General features: G+C 40.4%; 1 protein-coding gene across 1 annotated transcript in view; it reads right to left on the reverse strand.

Annotated features, from left to right (window-relative positions):
• Nucleotides 1-1,801: 1,801 nt before the first annotated feature.
• The window catches only part of Znf398 (zinc finger protein 398), a 32,385-nt gene continuing 9,947 nt past the window's right edge, over nt 1,802-24,239 (reverse strand). Inside the window, exons 3-6 of the mRNA XM_076832227.2 lie at nt 19,764-19,890; nt 19,102-19,215; nt 8,737-8,850; nt 1,802-7,448 (exon numbers count right to left, since the gene is read on the reverse strand). Of these exons, the coding sequence (XP_076688342.2) occupies nt 6,292-7,448; nt 8,737-8,850; nt 19,102-19,215; nt 19,764-19,890 (1,512 nt within the window). The 3' untranslated portion in view covers nt 1,802-6,291. The remainder of the gene's footprint in view (nt 7,449-8,736; nt 8,851-19,101; nt 19,216-19,763; nt 19,891-24,239) is intronic.

The raw sequence follows: 24,239 nt of genomic DNA on the forward strand, positions 1-24,239 counted from the left end.
GGCTTCTCTTAGTTTTGTTTTGGTAGTGGGCATTGAACCGAGGGGCACCAGCTTATCACCAAGCTACATCTCCAGCCCTTTTAATTTTGAGACAAGTTCTCACTCAGTTGCTGAGGTGGGCCTTGAGTTTTTGATTGTCCTGGCCCAGCCTCCAGAGTCACTGGGATTACATGCTTCTCTTTGGTTCTTAATGACTTTGTGATACTACAGAAGTAATGTTCAATCATTGAAACTGTTCTAACTCAGTGAGCACCCAAGGCTTAGGAATCCTTTATGCAGAAGATATGCTATATGTAATTGCAGTGTGTCCTTTCAAAGGCAGCCCTCCAACTTTTAAGTGCTTGTTTAATTACTAAAATGGTCAAGATTCATCCAAAATAGAGTCTAGTGCTCATGACAAAATGTACCAGTGTTTCCAAATGCAAAAGTAAGGTATGATTGTTAATTCAAGTTGGTAATAATGGCACCAAAGTCCCTTGTTTTTCTGCAAACTCCTCTTACAAGAAGGTGCAGGCCTCAGGAGGTTAGGAAAGTCTGCAGCATGGGTGCTGGCATCCCTCTCATCTGTTGCACATCCTGCCCAGTCCTGCCAGCGTGTGGTCTTTGGATATGGCACACAGAAGGTGCAGCAGAAATGAATGCTGCTTTCCCCACTGCCTCTAGCTTGCCTAACTATGGAGAGAAGTCAGAACTTTTTCAAATTCTATTTCCATATCCTATTTCCCTAAGTCCTGCCTCCACTGTCAAGTTACAGCTTCCCACTGTGGATTCCATGACCTTTTTCATCTCTGATCCGTAGCTCACTGCTCTAGTAAGGCTCACTGACCAATGCCTGGCATTCTCTTCCTAGGATCTTTTCCATCTCACAGGCACATTAGAATCACTTAGGGGAACTCAGAAACACACAGGCCCCATCACAGACAATGAAGCCATGCCAGGGTAGGCCCTGACACAAACGTCTTCTTCTGAACCCTGAGTCATTCTCAGGTGCAGTCAGGAACTAACTAGTGCAACAGCACTAGTCCTTGTCTTGGCCCAAAAGATCATCTGGGGAAATGAAAATCCCAAATTATTACTTAATATCTAATAACATAAATATGATTGGTTTAATTATTCTTATTCATAGTTTTTATCTTGTTGTTTACTCACTAAGGTTGGTTAGCAGTTATTGTCTTTATAACACCATTTAAAAAAATTATAAACTCAAGGCCAAGAACTGATTTACCTACGTAGTATCATATTCATCCATAATTTTAAATTGTTTAACCCTTTTTTTATAATTAGGATTGTACTCTTTATTCTGTAATAAATGCAAGTGTTTATTCTGTTGTGTTAAAAACAATCACTAATAGAATCTGGAGTAAAAACAGAAAAGAGAACCCAGAAGTAAAAATCTTAAGTTCTGTAATTTTAGATTCAGAAGGGACCATATTTTACCATCTTCTTCAATCTTCACATTAGAAAGATCTTCATAAATTAGTTTGCCCCACATCAAGTACAGAATGTTATGCTGGGACCAAAATCCAGTTTTTAACCACTCTTGTGGTCTTCCCACAATAAAATTACCGAGTATCCCGATGCCCAACACCATGAGGGAAACAAAATGAGACATAGTCTTTGTTTGGGATAGTTTTGTTTTGCTTTATAGTACTGGAGATGGAACCAGGCCTCACACATGCTAAGCAAGTGTTCTACCACTGAGCTATACCTTAGCCCTTGGGTAGCTTAATTTTTAGGCCAGTCTCAAGATTTTAAAGCAAATAATGGCTTTACTAATAAAGACAAAGCCACATAGTTCAGCAAGGTTTTATCGGACATTTTATTTGAAATGAAACCTAGCTATCTTGGGGAAATTTGCTGCACGATGCTTTTATGGCTTCTCTGGTTTGGCTGCATCATTCTGCTTTGACGGGTAGTTAGTCTTAGAGGTGATATTTTTGGAAGAGGCGATTTATTTGACCAAGCTGACAAGAGTCATTTGTGTGATTGTGGCCAGTTATTCATTTTAAAAGAAACTGGAGCAGGGCCAGAAAGGGATGAGTAACACCCTCCCTTGACTCCTAATGACATTTATTTTACAAGACAAGCAGCACCTTCCAGTTCCTTTATGCAAGTGACAATATGCTCTGGCCTAAGGATAGATTCTCTAGTACTAGAAATGCCATACAGTCACTGCCCATTCCCAAGTGAATTCACCAGCCCACAGATCTTGGTGCAGGAGCTGTAGGATTTCCACTACTGACTCCAGCCAACTGAACCAAGATAAGCTCGTAACCACAAGGGTTGGCTGGAAACTTCTGGGTCCTCACATAGGAAGAGGAGCTGGACAGACTCCTTATTAAAGAATCTAGGAAATATCAAAGAGAATCAGCTTCATGAGGTCATGGCACACAGAAACTTATTGGAGCTGGGAGATACAGGAAAAAATAGGCCAGCCTAAATAGAAGTAAAAGATGATGTTAGGCAAAAGGCTGAGCTCCCAGCCACCCTGTGCCCTGCAGGGCAGCTCAGTTTTTGACACTTGTACCTCCAATTCAACCTGGCTCTGTGACCTCCTTGTGTCACAGGCTCTGTGCTAAATACTTCACATGGGTTTCCATGCATACCCTAACACCTCTGAGAATAGGTCTCAAATCCCTACTTTACTGATAGTGAAACTAAGGTTCAAGATGGTTAAATAACAGACCTATTACTTAGCAGGACCTGAATCTAGATCTGACCAGAGTTCTTGCCCTTGGCACTGGTCTAACCCACTCTGTGCACCCTTACATCAAGGCCCTATGCTCTCCTGGTCCCATCCCATCATCACATCAACCTGACCTAACTGAAGTATCTTTTGCCTGTAGGACCCTGAAACTTATCAAAACACACAACAGCCTCTCACAGACATGTGAGAAATAAATTCTCCTTTGCTACAGATAGGGAACCAGAATTAATGCAACAGGGCCAGAAGTGTCCCTTAAAACCACAGGAAAAAAACCTATCTGCTAACATCAGAGGTCTTGTCTATAACAACCTTTTGAGAAGACTAGCTACTTACAACCCTCAGACAGCTGATGAAGGGGCATTTTGATGTTGCAGAAGCCAAGACCTGGGGGTGGGGGTGGGGTCCTACCCTTGCCTCAGAGGAAATATGAGCAGAAATTTAGGACTTTCATCCTATTTGAAAGAAAAAAAGGGACTCAGACCTTTTATCAAGATTTTTTGGGGACTGTGCATGTTAATGCCTAGCAAGCCACAGGGTTTGGCTGAAAGAAGCCAAGCAGGGATCCCCACCAGTGGTGGAATTGTGGTGGGGGAATTGTAGAACATGGATCTAGCCAGAGTCCACCTAAGGTGTCTTCAGTACCAGGTGTCCAGCAGAAGAGGCTCAGAATCACCTTTCACTTTCTAGACAATCAACCAACTTCCATTTATTCTCACATTTGAGGCTGCACTAGGGGCACATCCAATGGTAACCATGGAAACGTAGTAAGCAGAGTGATTGGTTAGTCAACATCTGGATCCACTCCAGAGGAGAGGGTGCTTGTATGACAGTCAGAAGGACAGGCGAGGAACACAGTTCTGGGGTTTCCTCTTCCCTATTGTGTCCCCAGGCCTCAGGTGCTTCTCTCAGCATGGTTTCTCTCAGGAGCACTTGATGAAACCTGAAATTCTCCTCCACATGCTGAAAACTTCATTGAACTCTATCTCATCTTTCCCATTGATCCATTTTTGAATCATTAGCAGAAAAACCCTTTAGAGGGGGCCTGGAGTTCTACCTGATGGGGCCTGATGAAGGGAAAGAACAGAACCCACAATAGTTGAACTCCTTGCCTTGTGTCAAGGCTGAGGATTAGGTTTCCACATGCTTGTCTTTCTGGGATGGCCTGCACATTCCCTTTCATAAAGCTTTATGACTCTTGCTCCAGTGGCATTTGGATTATGTTCACTTTTTGCCAAAATTAGGTCCCTGTTGGCTACAGTTCTTAGCAGAAAGGGCTGCAGTATCTATCTGCCGCATTTTAATGCACAGGTCTCTCTTGTTATTAGTTGTATTCTCAGTGAATCTTTTCAGTCAAATGAATTTTAGATGTTATCTGGTCCCACATCACATCTAATATAGGAATCCCTCTTCCAGCATACTCTGGCAGATGCTTGAATCCATTCCAAAGAGAGCTCACCTCCTAAAGATGGTGCCTTGATTCTTTTCCCTTTTAACTGGGGGAATCAAGGTGCAAACCAGAACTGAATCTCACACTCAAGTTCTTAGTGCATCAACGAAGGTAGAACCCTGATTTTGGGATTCCCAGAACTCCTCCAAGTTTTCCTGGTGTGGGCCAGATTGTGGTTAGAAAGCTCTTGATCCCAACATACCAGGGTTCTGCCCATCATTCGTCTTGTTCTATTTCCTTGGATTTTTTTCATTGTCTATAGACTGAAAGTTAAGACAGCAGCCCAGGTCTCACACACATTTCTTATGTCTCCCATAGTCCCTGGTATTGTGAATGTCACAAAACAGTGTTTTATAAATGTGACTATCCTGAAGAGCAGCCTTTTCAGACAGAGACTTCCCAGGAGCACAGCCAGCTGGACTAACATCCTCTCCTAGCAGGGCTACACAGAACGAGGCAGAGTAAAGGTGGATTCAGTGATAAGGAAAAAACATGTCCCTTCCTTATCACTTATCAAGAAAATGTCCTGTCAAAATATTCCCAGACCTTGTTCCAGGCATCAGAGAAGAATCAGAGGAAACAAGAGGGTATGAGAATAAACAACTTTTCTGCCCAAGACATAGGGCTTTTGCATTCTCTCTTCTACCTCAGGCTCTACGCATGAGTAAAACAATAAATCAAATCAATTTCAGTCAAGTTTCTGCAAGAACCTTTGCTTTGATTTTGCTGTCATATTTAGCTTTACCTGGCAGAGGCCAAAGACAGAAACAGGATTTTGGCAGGAATTTTTTTTTTTTTTTTTAATTTCTAGAGGCTAACTTTCCCACTTTTACCAGTCTCAATTTGCAGTTGAAATTTGAGAGCTATAAAGAAAAAAGGGCTTTTAACTAGCTGCAAAGACACTGAGGAGCAGAACTAGGTTCAGATCTGCCCAGGTAACAGTGACCCCAAGGAAAAAACCATGGTAGCTGAGTTACCTAAAAGCCTAAAAGCAAGACAGGTCATCCTTGTCTGCATGTGGTGTTCAGCTCTAAGTGACCTAGGAGGTGCCAATGGAGTAGGGCAGGTGGAGGGGACCAGACAGCCTCCCTGCTGAACGGGAGAATGAGAATGCCACATTACAACACTGTGACTGGCTAGAGGAAACAAAAGCCCAGAGCTCAGCAGCACTTTCTGAAACTCCTTAATGTTTCAGGAAAGTGCTGTGATCTTTGCTGCTGATCATCATCAAGGCAAGCAGATACCAGGAATGGAAAAGCCAGCTTACTGGCTTGGAAAAGATAAGGGAGAATGTGACATAAAACACTCTAAAATTGTGTTTCAGGCACAGGTTTTAAGCAGTTCAAAGAGTTCTATGATTGTTACACCAGCTACTTCTTGGGATCTCTAGCTTTTAAAGCTGGGCTGAGAACTCTGCTTCCAATTTTCTAACCAGGACCTTGGCAAAGATTTCTGACAGTTTAAATACCAATACAACAGCTTGAATGCTTCGAACCAAGCCAGCAAAATTAAGAACTGTTCTCCTAAATAAGCTATTAAGTCGGGTTTTTGTTCGCAGGTATTGACAGAATGTATTAAAAGACAAGGTGGGAAAGCTAGGAGGCAGTCTCAGTCCTCCTGTTTCAGGGACAGGTGGCTGCGCAGCTGTATGAACAGAGCCCGGCTGGTGTCCAGGAGGCAGCAACATAAACAGTGGCTAAAGCCCGTTCTTCCAAAGTTACCTCACCTGGAGGAATTAATGAAAGGCCTGGCACATTCTCATGCCTGATGACCTGATTCATGCTTGGGGGCTCTTTCCATGCATTTACCTCTACCTAGACACAGTCTGTTCTCATTTTGCTTTCCTGGAATAGGATAACCTGAGGTTGACTCTTGCTTCCCAACCTCTCTGTAATATTTTTGACTTCTGTTTTTGTGGTATCTTTGAAAAGATGGGGGTGTGGGGCTCCTTTCCAGGTCTTTCTGTATTTTAAAATGTGGTATTGTACTTTTGTTAAGTTCCAAAACATAAGCATGTCTCCAGTGGAGTAGAGAGGACACCAAATCTCTTATGCGTCAGATAATTACTGCGAGTGGTGGAGGGCTTGGGGGCTTCATACAGACTTTCTGTCCTGTCGTGAGCGTAGCTAAACCAGACTTACAACCCACCCCCTCCACTCCCTTCCCCATACCACTGATTGGTCTCTAGACCTTCCGTGCTAACACCCAGGCCAGAGGTTTCGAGGCCAGCTAGGAGTGGACCGGGTGGGTCGGGGGGCCGTGTGGCAGGGTCGCTTTCGCCCACACAGCCTCCATTGTGGCCCGAACGCAGGTGGTCCTTGAGCGTCTGCTTGTAGCGGAAGCTCCTGCCACAGAGGGCACAGGGGTAGGGCCTCTCGCCGGTGTGGATGCGCTGGTGCTTCATGAGGTGATGCTTGCGGATGAAGCTCTTGCCGCAGTGCGCACACTGGAAGGGCCGTTCACCCGTGTGCAGCCGCCGGTGGTTGAGCAGATGCTCCTTGCGCATGAAGCTCTTGCTGCAGTCAGTGCAGGGGTATGGTCGCTCGCCCGTGTGGATCATCTGGTGGCGGATCAGGGCCGAGTGGCCATTGAAGTCGATGCCACACTGAGGGCAGGAGAATGGGCGCTCCTGTGCGTGCCCACGCTGATGCAGCAGGAGGCTGATCTTCAGGCTGAAGCTCCTGCCACACTGCGTGCAGCGGAAGGGCCTCTCACTGGCGTGAGCCCGCCTATGACTCGTGAGTCGCGCCTGGTCAGCAAAGCGCTTGGGGCAATCCGGACAGGGGAAAGGGCGCTCAGTGCTGTTATGGACCCGAAGGTGGTAGGTGAGTCTTGAGGGGTGAGTGAAAGTCCGGGCGCAATGTGGGCAGGTGGGGGGTGGCTCACTGGCATGGTCCTGGGAGGTGCTGCCAAGGTCCGTCTGCGGGGCAAAGTGCTTGGGGCACTGGGCACAGGGTAAGGGATGCTCGCTAGTGTGGCCACATTGGTGAGTCAGCAACATGTCCTGGTTTAGACTCTTGCCACAGTGGTGGCACGAGAACAGCTGCTCCCCAACTGGAGGTGGGAGAGGGTAGCTACCCAATTGAGTAAAAGTCACTTGTCCCTCTGAGGCTTCAGGCAAGTCAGTGGCTGCACGTCCAAAAGGTGTCATGGGAGTGGACTGCTGGTGTTTGAAAGCCACATCTGAAAAAGCATCCTTTGCTGCTGGTGGTGCTGGAGCAGAGAACGCAACAGGAACTTCAGGGCACAAGGAGGCTCTAGCAAGGCCCTCGGCTTTGATGACGAGCTCTTCATCTGAAAGAAAGGACTCAAGAGTTAACACCCCTCAGGAACTGTCTCACCCGCAACCCTCACAAGTTCCTACCCGGCTCCAACAGGTTTGCTCAGCTCTGAGCTGCTAAGAAAAACAACACAGCAGAGGGCTGCTGTGATATTAATCAAGGTGTAGCAGTCCCTGTGGCAAATCAGAATTAAGGCTGTACTCTTTGATGCTCCCTGTTGAAAAAGGAACGCTCTTGGCATCAGTCTTCTCCACATTACTGTATGTTTCACCTCTGCTCAAGAACTTTATTGCCTGTTGGGACAAAGCCTAAAATCACCTATTTATCTATTCTTATTCTTCTCTGTTCCACTTTCCCTGAAAATAGGGTAAGCATTTTACTTCTGCATCTGTTCTCCCTTCTATAGAATACCTCCCTCCTTTCCCCATCTTACCAAATTATGTCCAGTCATCTCAAACCAATCATCCTTCTAGGCCCACTTCTGGCTTCATGTCCTTCTTTTTGTCTTATTTAAATATCAGAAATATTCTCATTTCTGTTATGCTTATATAGCCCTTGCCACATAACAACATATGTGTTCCCAGGGTCAGTTTCTTGAAGGACAGAAACTGTCTTATTTTTAATTTGTACTTTACTGAATCTAAAGGAATACAGGGCTTGGAAGATATTTTTGAAAGAGTGCATTTAGTTATATAAACAGTTGGATCACTTCTAACCTTGAGATTCTCTTTAATAATTCCACTGGCAAAATACAGATGGTGCTAAATATCTTAGAAGGAAGCCATTTCTATTTCTTCTCCCATCATTGCTTTTCCTTTCATTGAATGAGGTGATTAACATTCCCACTTGCATCTCTTCAACAACATTCCTGTCTCTATCACCTGTCTCCCCACCCCACTCCCTATTTTTGTTTTATACTTTTTACATGATCTTCAAATGTTTTTCTGTCTTTTCCCATCTTCATACTTCTGGTCCATCTGAATGCACTTGTTTTTCTTCCTTTGATAATTCCAATTTGTTTTTTATTGTAGTGCTTGGGATTAAGCTCAAGGACATGTGCATGCTAAGAACATGTTTTACCACTGAGCTCAACCCCCAGCTCTAACCGTTCCAATTTGTCTTTCACTTGAGTGTGTTTTCTCACTTGCAATTCATCTTAGTGCCTTTTATGGCTTAATTCGACCAGGTCTTTTTTTCTCCCGCTACTTTGCCTTTAAAACCTCATTCCTGCTGCGACTTCTCTGGTCACTCCTAGCATAAACTGGATTTGGACAGGAGCATCTGTCTGGGCTGTTACTCACCTGCATGGGTGCCTTTGTAGATATCGCTCTCCTTGGACTCCTGTGGGGCCCCAACCTGAGGCTCTTCCTCTTGTTTAATCCAAGACAGAATATCTGATGTTGAAAGACCAGGCTCTATTTGTGGGGGAAAAGAGAATGAACTTCAGGGACTTGAATCAGAAGACAAAATTAATCACACTGGTTTGTAGAACACTGCATTTTGCCCAAATTTTATTTCTAACTAACTGTAACAAGATAGGCAGCTTATAAGAAAATGCATAAAACTCTAGAGAATCATTTCAAAATGAAATCAAATTGATGTATTTTTATATGATATTCTCGGCTTGATTTTCTTGTTTTCAGTGAGCCTATTAAAAAACAAATTACAATCTTTATTTTGGAGACGATATTCTGAAATAATCTAGAAAAAATAGTACTTTTAATTTCAGTAGCATTCTTTTTTTAATATTTATTTTTAGTTTTAGTTGGATTCAATATCTTTTTATTTATTTATTTTTATGTGTTGCTGAGGATCAAACCCAGGGCCTCACATGTACTAGGCAAGTACTCTACCACTGAACCACAACCCCAGCCCAGTAGCATTCTTATTCATCTATTTAGTTATTTATTTTACTTGTAGATGGACACAATACCTTTATTTATTTATTTTTATGTGGTGCTGAGGATCAAACCCAGTACCTCACACATAGTAGGCAAGCACTCTACCACTGAACTACAGCCCCAGCCCCAGTAACACTCTTATATTCAACACATTTTCACTTTTGTCTCACAGTTTGTGAAAGAGCAGAGCAGGCAATATTTTTTCCTTTTAAGTAGAAGGGCCTATAGATTAACTAAATTCCCAATAAGGAAGTATTTACAGTGAAGTGCCATATTATCAAAGATTTGCACACAAAAAGAAAATAAGCAAAGAATGAGGCTGACCAAAATGGCTTTTTAAATGTTAATTAAAAGAGAAATATACTTCCAGAATTACAAAACCAAATCGGTTTAAACACAGAATTTGACTCCTCAAAAATATACTTTCAAAAAAATATATATATATACTTTCAGATTTCCAATTCTGGACTTCTCCTCAGAGATCATATTATCTTTGCTTATTAAATGATATAGGCCATTGGGTCCTGAGCCCTGGTCCTTCAGGTCTTGGGATTCTTTTAGAATGAAAACAGCATTGCCTCTGAAGCCTCATTTGGTCAGTGCAGATGCTTGCTATTCCAGCCTGGATATGGGTGGCCTTTTTTGGCCTAAAAGGACAAGCTGGCAAGCTGGCAAGACCCAGAGAGTAAACTCAAGCCCCCTATAGTTATTTCTCAAAAAAGCCTTGTAGGCAGGGTATGGTTTTATTTCTAGCAAATGAACAGCACTCATTCTTTTGCCCAGGGCTTTTAAGTCAGCTGGAGATGGCTGGAATCTAATGTGTGCCGAGATCAAAAAGAAGCAGTGGGTACAGCCAGGGCCAAACACTGTCCATTATGTGGAGACCGGGAGTGCAGGTTTGCACACAGGCGGCAGGCTGCCTTCCCACTTACTATGTGGGCTGCAGGCATGGCTGTATGTGTCACACAGTGCAGCTTTATCTTTGTTCCCACCCAGACCTTATACAAACACATAGATATAAAGCAAAAGGGGCAGTGGGTGTGAGGAAGAGGAGCTCCTAAAAAACACTTCAACCATCAAAAACATGGCTTCATTAAGGCTCACCTGTTTCTCTTTCACAATTTTCTCTTTCGCAAATAATGAGAGCTCTAGAAACCTCCAAATGCCATTCAAGTAGATTTGACTTTATATTATTGTTGATCATTACAAATTAATAGAATGTTATATATTTGATTAGCTTCAATATACTGTAGTCATTATTCTTTCTAAGACTTAAATTTTCTCTTCTTTGGCCAATGGAATAGGCCTGATATGCTTCTCACATGACCCCAGATGCCTGGTTTCCCTCATTTCTGACATGACAAACTATAGCAGGCTCAGCTAGTAAGTACATTTCTTTTTCTTTTAAATATTTTTGTTCTTTTTTTTTTAAAAAAAAAATCTTTTATTTTTTAGTCATAGATGCACACAATATCTTTATTTTGTTTATTTTTATGTGGTGCTGAGGATTGAACCCAGTGCCTCACAAGTGCTCTGCCACTGAGCCACAACCCCAGCCCTGGGCTTTTGTTCTTTTTACTTACATACTGTTAAGGTCTGTAAACAAGTCAGATTGGCACCTGTTATTTTGCCAAAGAAATATTAAAGTCTGTAAACAAGTCTGGATGGCGCCTGGCAAAATGCCAGAGGGAGTGGTTTGTGAAGTAACAAAAGTGAGCCATTAAGTGTGGAGATTCCTTATTGGTTGACTGCTGTATCTAGTTTATGCTAATTAAGATAAGCTGTGCAAAATGTATAAATACCTCTGTTATCCTACAATAAACGGCTCCTATTCCTGCTGCATCAAGATACACAAGTCATTCGTCACCCCCGCCCCCCGCCGCCCCCCCCCGCCGCCCCCCCCCCGTTATTCTGCTGCAGCCGGACTGCGGCAACATACAACAGTAGAATCTATTTTGACATATTGTACATTGAGTATAACTTCCCATTTTTTGTGGTTGTACATGATGTGGTGTTCCACTGGTCATGTATTCATATATGAATGTAGGAAAGTTATGTCTGATTCATTCTACTGTCTTTCCTATTCCCATCCTCCCTCCCTTCCCTTCATTCCCCTTTGTCTAATCTAATGAACTTCTATCCCCGCTGCTCCCCATTGTGTATTAGCATCTGCACATCAGAGAGAACATTTGGCCTTTGATTTTGGGGATTGGCTTACTTAGCACAATAATCTCCAGTTCCATCTATTTACCAGCAAATACCACAATTTCATAGTTCTTTATGGCTAATAATATTCCATTTTGTATATATACCACGTTTTCTTTATCCATTCATCTATTGATACCTAGCTTGGTTCCATTGTGAATTGAGCTGCTATAAACATTGATGTGTCTGTATCACTATAGTATGCCGATTTTAAGTCCTTTGGGTATAAGCCAAGGAGCGGAATAACTAGGTCAAATGGTGGTTCCATTCAGAGTTTTCTGAGAAATCTCCAGACTTCTTTCCAGAGTGGTTGCATCATTTTGCAGTTCCACCAGCAATTTATAAGTGTACCTTTTCCTCCATATCCTCACCAAGATTTATTGTTACTTATATTCTTGATAATTGCCATTCTGACTGGAGTGAGATGGAATCTCAGGGTATTAGAGAATTTGCATTCTCTAATTGCTAGTGATATTGAACATTTTTTCATATATTTTTTAACTATTCATATTTCTTCATCTGTGAAGTGCATGTTCAGTTCCTTTGCCCATTTATTGCCCATTATTTTTGGGGTTGGTTTTTGTGTGTGTGTGTGTGGGTGTGTGTGTGGGTGTGTTTTGAGTTCTTTATATATCCTGGAGATTAATGCTCTGACTTGCAGGTGGCAAAGATTTTCTCCTATTCTATAGGCATTCTCTTCACATTCTTGATTATTTCCTTTGCTGTGAAGAAACATTTTAGTTTGATACCATCCCATTTATTGATTCTTGATTTTACTTCTTGTGCTTTAGGACTCTTGTTGAAGAAGTCAGTTCTTAAGCTGACATGATGAAGATTTAGGCCTATTTTTTTTTTTTCTAGTGAGTTTTGTGCAGGGTGAAAGCAGGGGTCTAATTTCATTTTGTTACATATGTTGAAGAGGCTATCTTTTTTCCAACCTATGTTTATGGCACCTTTGTCTAGTATGAGATAACTATATTTATGTGGGTTTGTCTCCGTATCTTCTATTCTGTACCATTGATTTTCATTTCTGTTTTGGTTCTAATACCATGCCATTTTTGTTACTATAGCTCTGTAATATAATTTAAGATCTGGTATTGTGAAGCCTCCTGCTTCACTTTTCTTGGTGAGGATAGCTTTGACTATTCTGGGCCTCTTATTTTTCCACATGAATTTCATGATTGTTTTTTATATTTCTATGAAGAATATTATCAGAATCTTAATAGGAGTTGCATCAAATCTATATAGCACTTTTGGTAGTATGGCCATTCTGACAATATTAATTCTGCCTATCTAAGAACATGGCAGATCTTACCACTTCCTCAATTTCTTTCTTTAGTGTGCTATAGTTTTCATTGTAGAGGTCTTTCACCTCTTTTGTTAGATTTATTTCCAGTTTTTTTGAGGCTATTATGAATGGTATAATTTTCCTACTTTGTCTTTCAGCCAATTCATCACTGATGTATAGGAATGCAATTGATTTATGTGTGTTGTTTGAGTTCTTTTCTTATTGTATCCCTTTAATTTCTTTCTTCTAATTTATGTGGTTTCCAGGACTAGGTTAAATAGAAATAGTGAAAGAGGGCAGCCTGGGCTAGGGATATGGCTTAGTTGGTAGAGTGCTTGCCTTGCATGCATAAGGCTCTGGGTTCAATCCCCAGCACCACCAAAAGAGTAAAAGAGTGCATTCTTGTTTTGTTCCAGTTTTTAGAGGGAATGCTTTCAAGTTTTCTCCATTTAAAATGATGTTGGCCTTGGGTTTAACATATATAGCTTATAAAATGTTGAGGTACATTTCGACTATCCCTAGTTTTCCCAGTATTTTGAACATGAATGGATGCTGAATTTTGTCAAATGCTTTTTCTGTATCTATTGAGATAATCATATAATTCTTGTCTTTAAGTCTATTGATGTGATGAATTTTGTCTATTGATTTCCTTATGTTAAACCAACCTTGCATCCCTGTGGTAAATAAATACATTTCTTGTCCCAGGCTCAAAAATCAATGATCACTCTGAGAAATGGCAGCCTTAAGATAAGGCTGCTAATCACAAATCAAGTGTTTTAGTCAGGTTTTTGATGCTGTAACTAAAAGTTCTGACCAGAACAATTTTAGGGGAGGAAAAATTTATTTAGGGGCTCACAGTTTCAGAGATCTCAATCCATAGACAGCAGACTCCATTCCTCAGGGCTCACAGTGAGGTTGAACATCATGGTAGAAGAGTGTGGTAGAAGGAAACAGCTCACATGATTATTATGAAGCAGAGAGACCTCCACATGCCAAATACAAATATGTACCCCAAAGGTACACCCTACCCGCCTTCAGCCATCATATAATTAATCCCATCAGGTGATTAATTCACTAATTGGGTTAAGGCTTTCATAACCCAATCATTTCTTACCTGAACCTTCTTTTTTTTTGGGAGGTGAGGGGTTCCAGGGATTAAACTCAGGAACACTCAGCCATTGAGCCATATCCCTGCACTATTTTGTATTTTATTTAGAGACAGGGTCTCACTGACTTGCTTAGTGCCTCGCTTTTTGCTGAGGCTGGTTTTGAACTCGTGATCTTCCTGCCTCAGTCTCCCAAGCTGCTGGGATTACAGGTGTGCACCACCACACCTGGCTTCCCTGAACCTTCTTGTATTGTCTTACACGTGAGCTTTGGGGGATATCTTACATCTAAACCATAATATCAGGTATCACTGTTTCTAGATCTTTTCAATGGACAAAGTTATAAAAGACATACTTCTTAGAGAAAGAAAAGTGTTATGAGTCCATATTAATATTTCTGATTCATATGTAAGATTACTGGGTTTAAATTAAATCCTTTTGTTTTATACTAGTATTTTTCCTCTCTTACCCTGAAAAAGCTTAATTTCTAATGACATTAACGTGGTCTTTGCTTCATCTAAATATATTCCAAAATGATACCAATATACTAATAAAATATGAATGCAAAGTTGTTGTTTTGTGGTTCTTTTAATCTTTGGGATGTGTCTTTCTATGGACATACAGTTAAAACATTAAATTTTAAAGTCACTTGAAATAAATCTGTGTGTGTTCATGTCACCTAACATACCACTAGGTTTGGATATCTTATTATGTATTTGATTTTCAAAATTTTAAAAAATATTTACAACATTCTAAAATCAAAGATATAAAATAAGGTATATTTAGAGAAGTCTAGGTTCTATCTCTATGGTTCCATCTCTATACAGAGAAAGTCATTCTGGTTTGTTTTTGTTTTAATGTTCCATCATTTCTTTGTGAATATATAAGCAAAAATGTATACATTCATACCTTCCCTCTCTAACCCAGTATGGCATGCCACATAAAATACACAAACTACACCTTGGATTTTTCACTTCATAATATATTTTGGAGATCCCTCTATAGTGGTAAGACCTTTCTCACTCCTTTTTATAGTCATACTACGTAGCTGCACCATTGTTTATTCAAGAATCCGTGATTGATAAGCATTTGGATTCTTTCCAGTCTTTTCCCTACAATATTAGTTAGAAGCCAACCATAAAAGCTATGAAGAGCTAAACAACAAGCCAGTTCTCTAGAAATGTAAGTGGCTGGAACTACTAGAATCCCCTTGCTAAATGTCTTCCCTGGACTTGGGACATACCAAGAAGCTAAATTTCTTTTCTTTCTTTCTTTCTTTTTAATATTTATTTTTTATTTTAAGTGAACACAATATCTTCATTTTATTCTTATGTGATGCTGAGGATTGAACCCACTGCCTCACACATGCTAGGCAAGCACTCTACCACTGAGCTACAACCCTAGCCCCTAAATTTCTTTTTCCCTTTTTTTTTTTTTGAGATGGGGTCTATGTTGTCCAGGCTGGTCTCAAACTCCTGAGCTCAAGTGATCTTCCAACCTCAGCTTCCCAAGTAGCTGGGACTAGAGGCCCACATTACCACTTGCAGCTCCCTTCTTTCTGAATGATGCCAAACGTCTAAAAGTTCCTCTGACCATTTAACTAGCTGGATCAAAACATGTATTTTATCAGATTACTGGTTCTCAGCACTGCTATCACAGAACACGCAGAACACTGCAGTGTCAACCACAATCTAGGAAGAGAAGGGTGAGTATATAAGGAGGGCCTTGAGAAAGTGAAACAGAATTGGAGAGCCTGGAGCCAGGATGGCCTGGTGCAGACACCTGCTCTGAGACAGCACGACAGACACTGGTCAGGTCAGCACAGTGGCACTACAAGCATATTCCTCACAGGTCCAATGCTGAATACACAAAAAGAAAGTCATGTCATTGGACCATGCAAGTAGCAGGCCATGGGGAAAGCCAGAGAATAGAGAAAAACTGGATACCAATTAAGTGAGAAAAACTAGATAAATGCTGAGATTTTATGTTTGAGAATGGTTAAAAATAAAAAGACTAATCACAATAAATACAAATTTAATGTCTATATTGATTGAATGCTATTTTAAGTGTGAATCTGATGGAGTTAATTTGTTTTTTCGTGTTTTAAACTTATATGTACCATGCTTTCTGAAAGGGGGCTAGAAACTCGAGGTTCTGGGATTGTGCAAAGGTCTAGAAAAGTAGCTAAGATAAAACATGTTGAGATCTGGCTTCTAAGAAAGTTATAAAAATACTTGAGATGGGTAACAACTATTGGTTAAAAGTACAGACACTTAAAAAAAAAACAAACTTCGTAAAACAGGTGTAGATCTATAACCCAGCCAAGTGAATGTGCTAAATATTTGTGCAATAAGTTAAAATCTCTATATTTTGATTATTCTTATTCACAAATAAATTAAGCTAATGTAGTCTTGAAGCAAAAATACAGGATTATTATAAATTAGGATATGACTTAATCATTGATTTTCTTTAAGAAAAATGACTTTAGGGGCTGGGGTTGTGGATCAGTGGTAGAGTGCTTGCCTTGAATGTGTGAGGCACTCGATTTGATTCTCAGCACCACATATAAATTAAAAATAAAGGTTCATCAACAACTAAAATGAATAAAGTAAAAATTAAAAAATAAAATGATTTTACTGAATTAAAGTGACCAGAGATAAAGATAAGATAACAGCAATGAATGGTCAAAAACATCTCCCTGGGACTGTTAAGTTTTAGAACTGAGTTAATTTTCGGTCATTCTAGAATCTTGGCCTGAGTCCATGGCTTCTAATTTCTTTATCCCTTTTTGGTACTGGGGTTTGAACCCAGGGCACTTTACCACTGAGCCACATTCCCAGTCCTTTTTATTTTTTATACTGAGACAGGGTTTCACTAAGTTGCTTAAGGCCTCACTAAGTTGCTGATGTTGGCTTTGAACTTGCCATCCTCCTGCCTCCAAAAAGAGATTTTTTAAATCCTGTCACAAAGTAACCTAACATTAGTACCCTCCACTTAATATTTGTGTGGAATAGTCTTTTAATGACTATGACTAGACAGTGGTTAAATACTATTCTTCAGTGAAAGGAGAAGATTCAAAAAAGGCCTTAGAAGGGCCTACTTGCAGGGTCCATCCCTGACTAGCAAACCATTCCCTACACTGATATAAAACTTTCCCTAAATGCTAAAGTAACTCATTCTGCCTAAACTATTTGTCAAGCAGTGTGGCTTATACTGGCTGCCTACTTTTCTTCTGGGAGTCTGGAATTTGGGTATGGGCAGAGGGTGTCTGTGTGACAGCCTCTAACTGAAGACCCTGGTACTGAGTATCTGGTGAGATGCTCTGGTTGACAGCACTCTGTATGTGTTGCTGTAATTCATCGTGGGGGAAAGTAAGTGTGTTCTTCAAAGTCCCTGGGAGAGGCTTAGGGAGGCTTGTCTCTCCTTTCCTCGGTACCTTTTCCCTTTGCTGATGTTGCTTTGTGTCCTTTTGCCATAACAAATCTTAGCTATGAGTACTACTAAATGCCCAGTTCTGTGAGGTGTTTTTTTTTTTTTTTTTAATGTAACATATTGATTGGCCCAAGTCACATGAGTCCTATTCTCGAGTTTGGATGAATATCTAGTTTGAGAATCATGAATGGAAGCTAAAACTATAAAGAATAAAATCAGAGTATTAAATAAATCAAACACATTGTTCATTTTCAGTAAAAAATATATTAAGGTATGCAGGTTGACTACCCAGAAACCGAGTCTTAAAAACCACGGCTTTTAAAATAAATTCACAAGAGAACAGCTAAATGAAACTTTGATATATCATTATCAAACCAAATTACTTGTATCTTTTTCACCCATCCCCCCAAAATAAAATGATACACTTAATCTAGCTGAGAACCATCAGGCACTTAACAATATGGACTAAAGAGATACATCAGATAATGAATCTTTCTATAATCAAATCACGCATTTGGTGATGTTATTTTAGACATATTCTTTATCATGATACAGATTAATCAGATTAAACCTATTTCAATACCTATATGCAATCATCCACACATTCTTAAAAAATATGTATAGCAGATGGACGTATTGCTCAAAACCCAGAGAAGATACACTTAAGATTTGAACATTTTGGGGCTGGGGATGTGGCTCAAGCGGTAGCGCCCTCGCCTGGCATGTGTGCAGCCCGGGTTCGATCCTCAGCACCAAATACAGACAAAGATGTTGTGTTCGCCAAATACTAAAAAATAAATATTAAAAAAATTCTCTCTCCCTCTCTCACTCTTTCTTTAAAAAAAAAAAAGATTTGAACATTTTGTAAAATTTACCTCAAAGGGAAAAAAAATATATTGAATCCTAGGTTAATAATATTGATGCTGAACTATTCAGAAGGAAATGTACTGATGTCTGTATTGATTTTACATATGTCAAAAACAGAACAGGTTGATGGATGAATGGCCAGATAGAGGGGTACAGAGATAGATATATGTGAATAAGAAGGCTGAGAAACTGTTAGTGGTAGAATCTTGTGCTGGATAGCTAGGTGTTTACTATAAAATTGCTTCAATTTTTCTGTTTGAAAATTTTCAAAATAAAAAGATATTTTTAAAAATGGCAGTGTAGGGGATAGTGATCAAAGTTCATTTGATAAAGGTATCTGGAGGTTAAACTTTCTGTGAACTTCTAGTCAGCAAAGAAAAAAGATGTATGAGGATTTTCTGACAGCCAAGGTAGGGCATGAGATGGTACAACAGGACCACAGCTTTCTCTGCTAGCTCTCCAGATCTGGGAATATCCACACTAACCAGGCAGGTGAAATCAGCGTCCACTGGTTAAGGGTACTCTGGAGGGACTGTATGGACTGCCAGGCCTCTGTACCTCTCAGGCACACCTTCCCAGAGCCTCTACACTCCACACCAGCATGATTCCTTGTCATACAAGCATGTTTATTTTAGTAAATAACCAGGGTTTAGTACTTTCATCAAGGACCCTTAGATGTGTGGTAATGATCAGTGATGGCAATATACAAGGTGATCTCCAAGCTCTTCTATATTTACCAAGATAGAAATACCCATTCAAAGTCTAGTTGATTTACCAATGAATGGCTCAGGAAGCCCTGAAATCCTGCCTACTTAGTTCTGACCAGGAAAGGAAGATGAAGAGTGGATAATCTCTACTCCCACCTACCTTCACTGGGGTCTGCAGGAATTTCACTTGCCTCTGGTGCTGTCTGGTTCTCTGTATTATGTTCTCCTTCTGGTTGAATCTGAGATAAGACATCAGGTTGGTTCATGGCATAATCTACGAGAGGAAAAAGGGAGAGCGGGTATGACAGAGCTAAATGAAATATGACAACCAACAGCCATTAAGGCTGAATACAATCTTTAAGGTCCCCAGGAATTTCTTTTAGATTGAATATGGCTTCTCTACATCAATTCACTTCCAAAAATAGATGATAACTACTCAAGAAAGCAGGTACAAGCAGATGTACTATGAGGGAAAGCAAACGTGCCAGGTGAGCTCTGCCCACTGCTCCTTTCATGGGGATGAGAATGACAGCAGGCCTCAAGGGAGAGTGGTTAAGCTCCTTTAAATGTGAAGGACACCCAGGGAAACTGCCAGTTCACAAGACTCAGAGCCCTGAATGTCATTCTTCCCTAGGATTTGGCAAAAGGAGGAATTATGATTTCCTACTTAGCAAGTGTGAATTGGCCTTTTTAGCTTGGAAACTAAGCTAAAACTCTGCAGTAAAGACACAATGAAAATGAGGACAGTAAAGGAAAAGAGTGTGTCTCCACCCTCTCTGGGGCTGCTGTCACCTCATTCAGAAGGTGCCAACTCAGCCTCACCCATGGAGATAAGAGATTCGTAGTTTCCCTTCATGATATTCTTGTAAAGCTCCTTTTGCCATTCTTCCAACTTTTCCCACTCTGGAGTGGAGAAGTAGATGGAGACATCATCAAATGCCACAGGCACCTAAAATTACAATCACATGGGTTAGTCCCACCCATTGCAATTCAGTCATTCAGTAACTGCCCCCATTAGTTCCTTTTATTATTATTATTATTTTTTTACATTCTCAAAGGATTGGCAATGAGTATTCTAAATAGCTCAGAAGTTGTTAATGCTCCACTTGTTGTTAGTACAATCCTAAAATCTCAACACATAACATGTATCCAGCACATTTCTTGAGGCATATTTAAGTGTTTTGCAAGCAGTAAGAAAGCATCTCAATGCCACACAGTAAACTTCAAGTTTTTCTGGGCTAGGGTTTTGGGCTCATTGGTACAGCGCTCACCTAGCATGTACGAGGCACTGGGTTCAATCCTCAGAACCACATACAAAATAAATAAATAAAATAAAGGTATTGTGTCCAACTACAATTAAAAATTTTTTTTAAAAATATTTTTTACTTGTTGTTGTACCTTTATTGTTTATTTATTTATATGTGGTGCTGAGGATCAAACTCAGTGCCTCACACATGCTAAGTGAGCCATTCTGTGCTGAACCACAACCCCAGTCCCCCAAAAAATATTTAAACAAAACAAAAATTCAAATTTTCCTGCATCTCTCATTTCATCTATTTGATTTGCCTTTTTCAGGAACAGTTTTCCTCAGGAGAGTTGATTCCTCTAGCACTTCCTCTTCTAGTTCTAATCTCCTGCCAAGCAGAGGTCCATCCTCTGATACTGTTCCTCAAATCTATGAGGAGGAAAGGAAGTTCCACACCCAGTGACTGAAAGCTAACAGGACTGACACCAAGAGCATGTAAAAGAACAAAATTCAACTACAAAATTCATTATGGCTTCTCTATATAGCCTTTAGTCTTTTTTGAAGTTTTTCATATTCTTTTTGTTTTTATTGTTCTTACATTTACTTTCCTTCAAATTTATTGTGCTTTTCTGTAATGATGTAAAAAGTATTCCTTTTCCCATACATTGAGGTTCAAAATTCTAGGTCCTAATCTTGGACTAATCTATATCTCTCTGCTATCTTATGTGTTTATTCAGTTTATATAAATTAAATATGTGCTTATTTAGTATATAATAATATATATTATCTTACACAGATATACATGAGCTTTTTATCTCATCATTTGACAATACAATTTTATATTTTACACAGCTATTTCTTATTGAAGTCATTTGCAAAGGCAAGATGGTTTCTGAAGAAATCTTGTTTGGTGGGTAAAGGATCCATAGAAGGATGCTCATTATTGTCTGAATTCTGATCCACTGAACCTGGAAATGGGAAAACTTTGATGTTACCACCACCCCCAAGGACCACAGAAATCCTAATTGTGTTCATTTTTAAAGTGCTTGCAGAAGTTACACCAAAGGTCCCTGTCATATCTTGCCCAGGGTGATATTGGAAGATATTGGTGACTAGAAGACATTATTCACATTCTCTTTCTTCCTTTTGGACAGAATCTGCTGATGTCCTCTAATTGTATCTGCCTCCTTACTTCAAGAGGTCTTTCTTCCCTTTTGGAACCTCCACTGAGGCACAAGGTCCAGATTGCCTTGCAGTCTTACCTTCCATGTTCTTTGAATGACAGAATTTGTTTCAAATTATTCTCTACAGGCTGTAAAACTTCTGCCTTCTCCTTCGATTTCTTCAGCTTGTTTGTGAAGGGATTCCCTGTCTTTAGGCAACTGTAGTCCACTGCAGTTTCCTTCCCGCTCAACTGGATGCCTGTGCTTTTCTTCAACCACCATGTCTATTCTTTCTTTTCCTCTTCCACTATCTTTTCAACTCATAGCTGCACTTTTTCGGCTCAGCTTCTTAAATTTTGGCATTCCTATTTCAGCTTTTCACTGTTCCCTTTAGCATTTGGTTTGAATTCGTCAAATCCACTCTGACTGTGCAAGGGAGATCTTGCATCTGCAAACTACTCCTTTGTTGTTTCAGGTCAGAATTTTCATTTTTCCTTTCTCTGCATTTTTGGTGTTCACAGTTTGTCGACATTTCAGCCTAATATCACGAAGACCCTTCTGGCCGACTCTCTTGCCATGAATGGAGCAGATTTCTCCTCACACAGATCCTTTTCAGAGGGCTTCCAGACGTCCAGTTCCACTTCTCATTTTTTCTAGATCTGCTAACTTGTTCTTGAACTCCAGCTTTTCATTTTGTTGTATATTAATTTTTTAATAACCTCATTCCCTGACAGCTTGTACTTTTTATATATTAATTTATAACCATTTTTTTCTTTCAGAGACAAGGTCTTGCTATTTTCCCCAGGCTGGCCTCCACTTCTGGGGCTCAAGCAATCCTGATGTCATCTCCCCCTGCTCCAAAAAAAGCTGGACTATAGACACAAGCCACTGTGCTGTGCTCCTTTCCTATCAAGAGCACCTGGTGCTCAGTGGCTGACATTCTAGTGACTCAGTTATGTTCACCCAAGTCTTATTCCTCTCAGCTCACTCCTAGAGCTTGCTGCTTCACTTTTGTTTTAAATTCTTGGGGCACTTTACCACTAAGCTATAACCCCAGCCCTTTTCTTTTTTTAAAAATCTTTATTTTTATTTATTTATTTTATGTGGTGCCAAGGATCGAACCCAGGGCCTCACACATGCGAGGCGAGCACTCTACCACTGAGCTACAGCCCCAGCCCATAGCCATTTTCATTTTGAGACATAATCTGATTAAGTGGCTGAGGACCTCACTAAGTTTCTCAGACTGGCCTCAAACTTGGGATCTTCCTGCCTCAGCCTCCCAAATTGCTGGAATTACAGGTATGCACCACCATGCGTGACCTACCTTTAGTTTTATCTATTATGTTTAGTCACCTATTTTGAATACTTAAGTTATTTATTGGTCAATGTATTTCTTTCTTGTTCAATTGTATATTATTTACTGATTAAGAGATACTTTGTTGCTTGACTATAGTGGCTACCAGCCCCCACAGTTGGGCTTCTAGTCCAGTAGGCAAGTATTCAACCACTGAGTTCCACCCCCACCCATTTGCAGCTTTCTTTCCAAGAATTTGGCCCAATAGTTTAGCTAACTTTTTCAGTCTCCGGGGATCTGACTGTAGCCTGAATATCAGCCAACCACCACACCTGTATTCTTTGGCCGTTTTCTACCTAAGCACCAGAATTCTGTTTTTCGGTCCTTATTTCTGCTGTCTGTCTCTTAATATTTTCATTTTTGATATAAGTAGCATTTTTCTTGGACAAGCCACTCCATTCCTGTGCTGCCTCTTAAGGGATCAACACCAAGTTTATAGTTTATGTAGTTCTTCATCTTTCTTCAGGCTTGCAATCTCTGACTTATATGTCTGGTTCTTCTAAATCACCTTTAAATTCTGTTTTTAGTGTTCAGGTTCTGATTTGAGAAACATGTCATAGAAAAGCTTATCATATTCAACTCGATACTTTTCCCCTTCTACACCCAGATTCCAAAAATACACTCTGTCATTGGAGTCTCTAATTCTTTGTTGTATTTGGGGTCTTAACAGTTCCATTTTTGGTGGCACTGACATGTGTAGCTTGATTTCTCCTAAGTCTTTAGTTTTCTCTACAAATTCTTCTAGCTCTTGAAGCACAGTTGAAATTTTTCTTAGCCAATTTGCTTTTTACTTAACAGGCACTTAAATTCACTTTGTAACTTAATGTATTCATTCTGCAACCTTGTATGTCTCACTTTCCAAGTCTAATGGCTAGTTTCCTGTTGTTCCCATCCTTACCGTTCTATTGGTTAGCATGTTTTGGAATGCAGGTTGAGAAGTTGTCAGCACACTGAACCAGGAGGGGAAAATGTTGAGCAAAGTGTCCACATTGCAAAGTGAGCTGATACCACATAAAATTAAATTCTAGCTTTCTTAATGTCCAGTTTTCTTTCCTCAGCAGACCAAAATACCAGACTTATACACACTCCTTGCAATGAGTATACTACCTACCACTGAGCCACAACCCCAACCCAACAGAGGCAACTTTTGAATTGGGCCTAAAGGATGGCAAGAAGGACTTCTAAATGGAGGGGACATGATCAAAGCAGGAGGCAACATAGGACATGTTCAAACAGCACTTCAACCTATTGGCTGGAGGGCAGGGTATGAGAAGTGAAGTAGTGGGAGGTTTGGGCTGGGGACTTTGGATCTTATTGATAAAGGGAAGCTGAGGAATGCTGAGCAAAAGACTGACTTGATTCCAGCTATGATTTGAGAACATTAGTTTGAGTGGCATCATGCTGTTTTGGGAGAGTAGCAAGTGGAATATATTAGAAGGGTTTTGAGAAAGACCAAGCAGGAGCCAGGGAGGACATGATTGAGTACAGCTGCTGTGGGGAGAGAGAAGACACAGTTACCTAAGTAGAATCAACAG

This window comes from Callospermophilus lateralis, chromosome 1, assembly GCF_048772815.1.
Source record: "Callospermophilus lateralis isolate mCalLat2 chromosome 1, mCalLat2.hap1, whole genome shotgun sequence".
Taxonomy (NCBI): Eukaryota; Metazoa; Chordata; class Mammalia; order Rodentia; family Sciuridae; genus Callospermophilus; species Callospermophilus lateralis.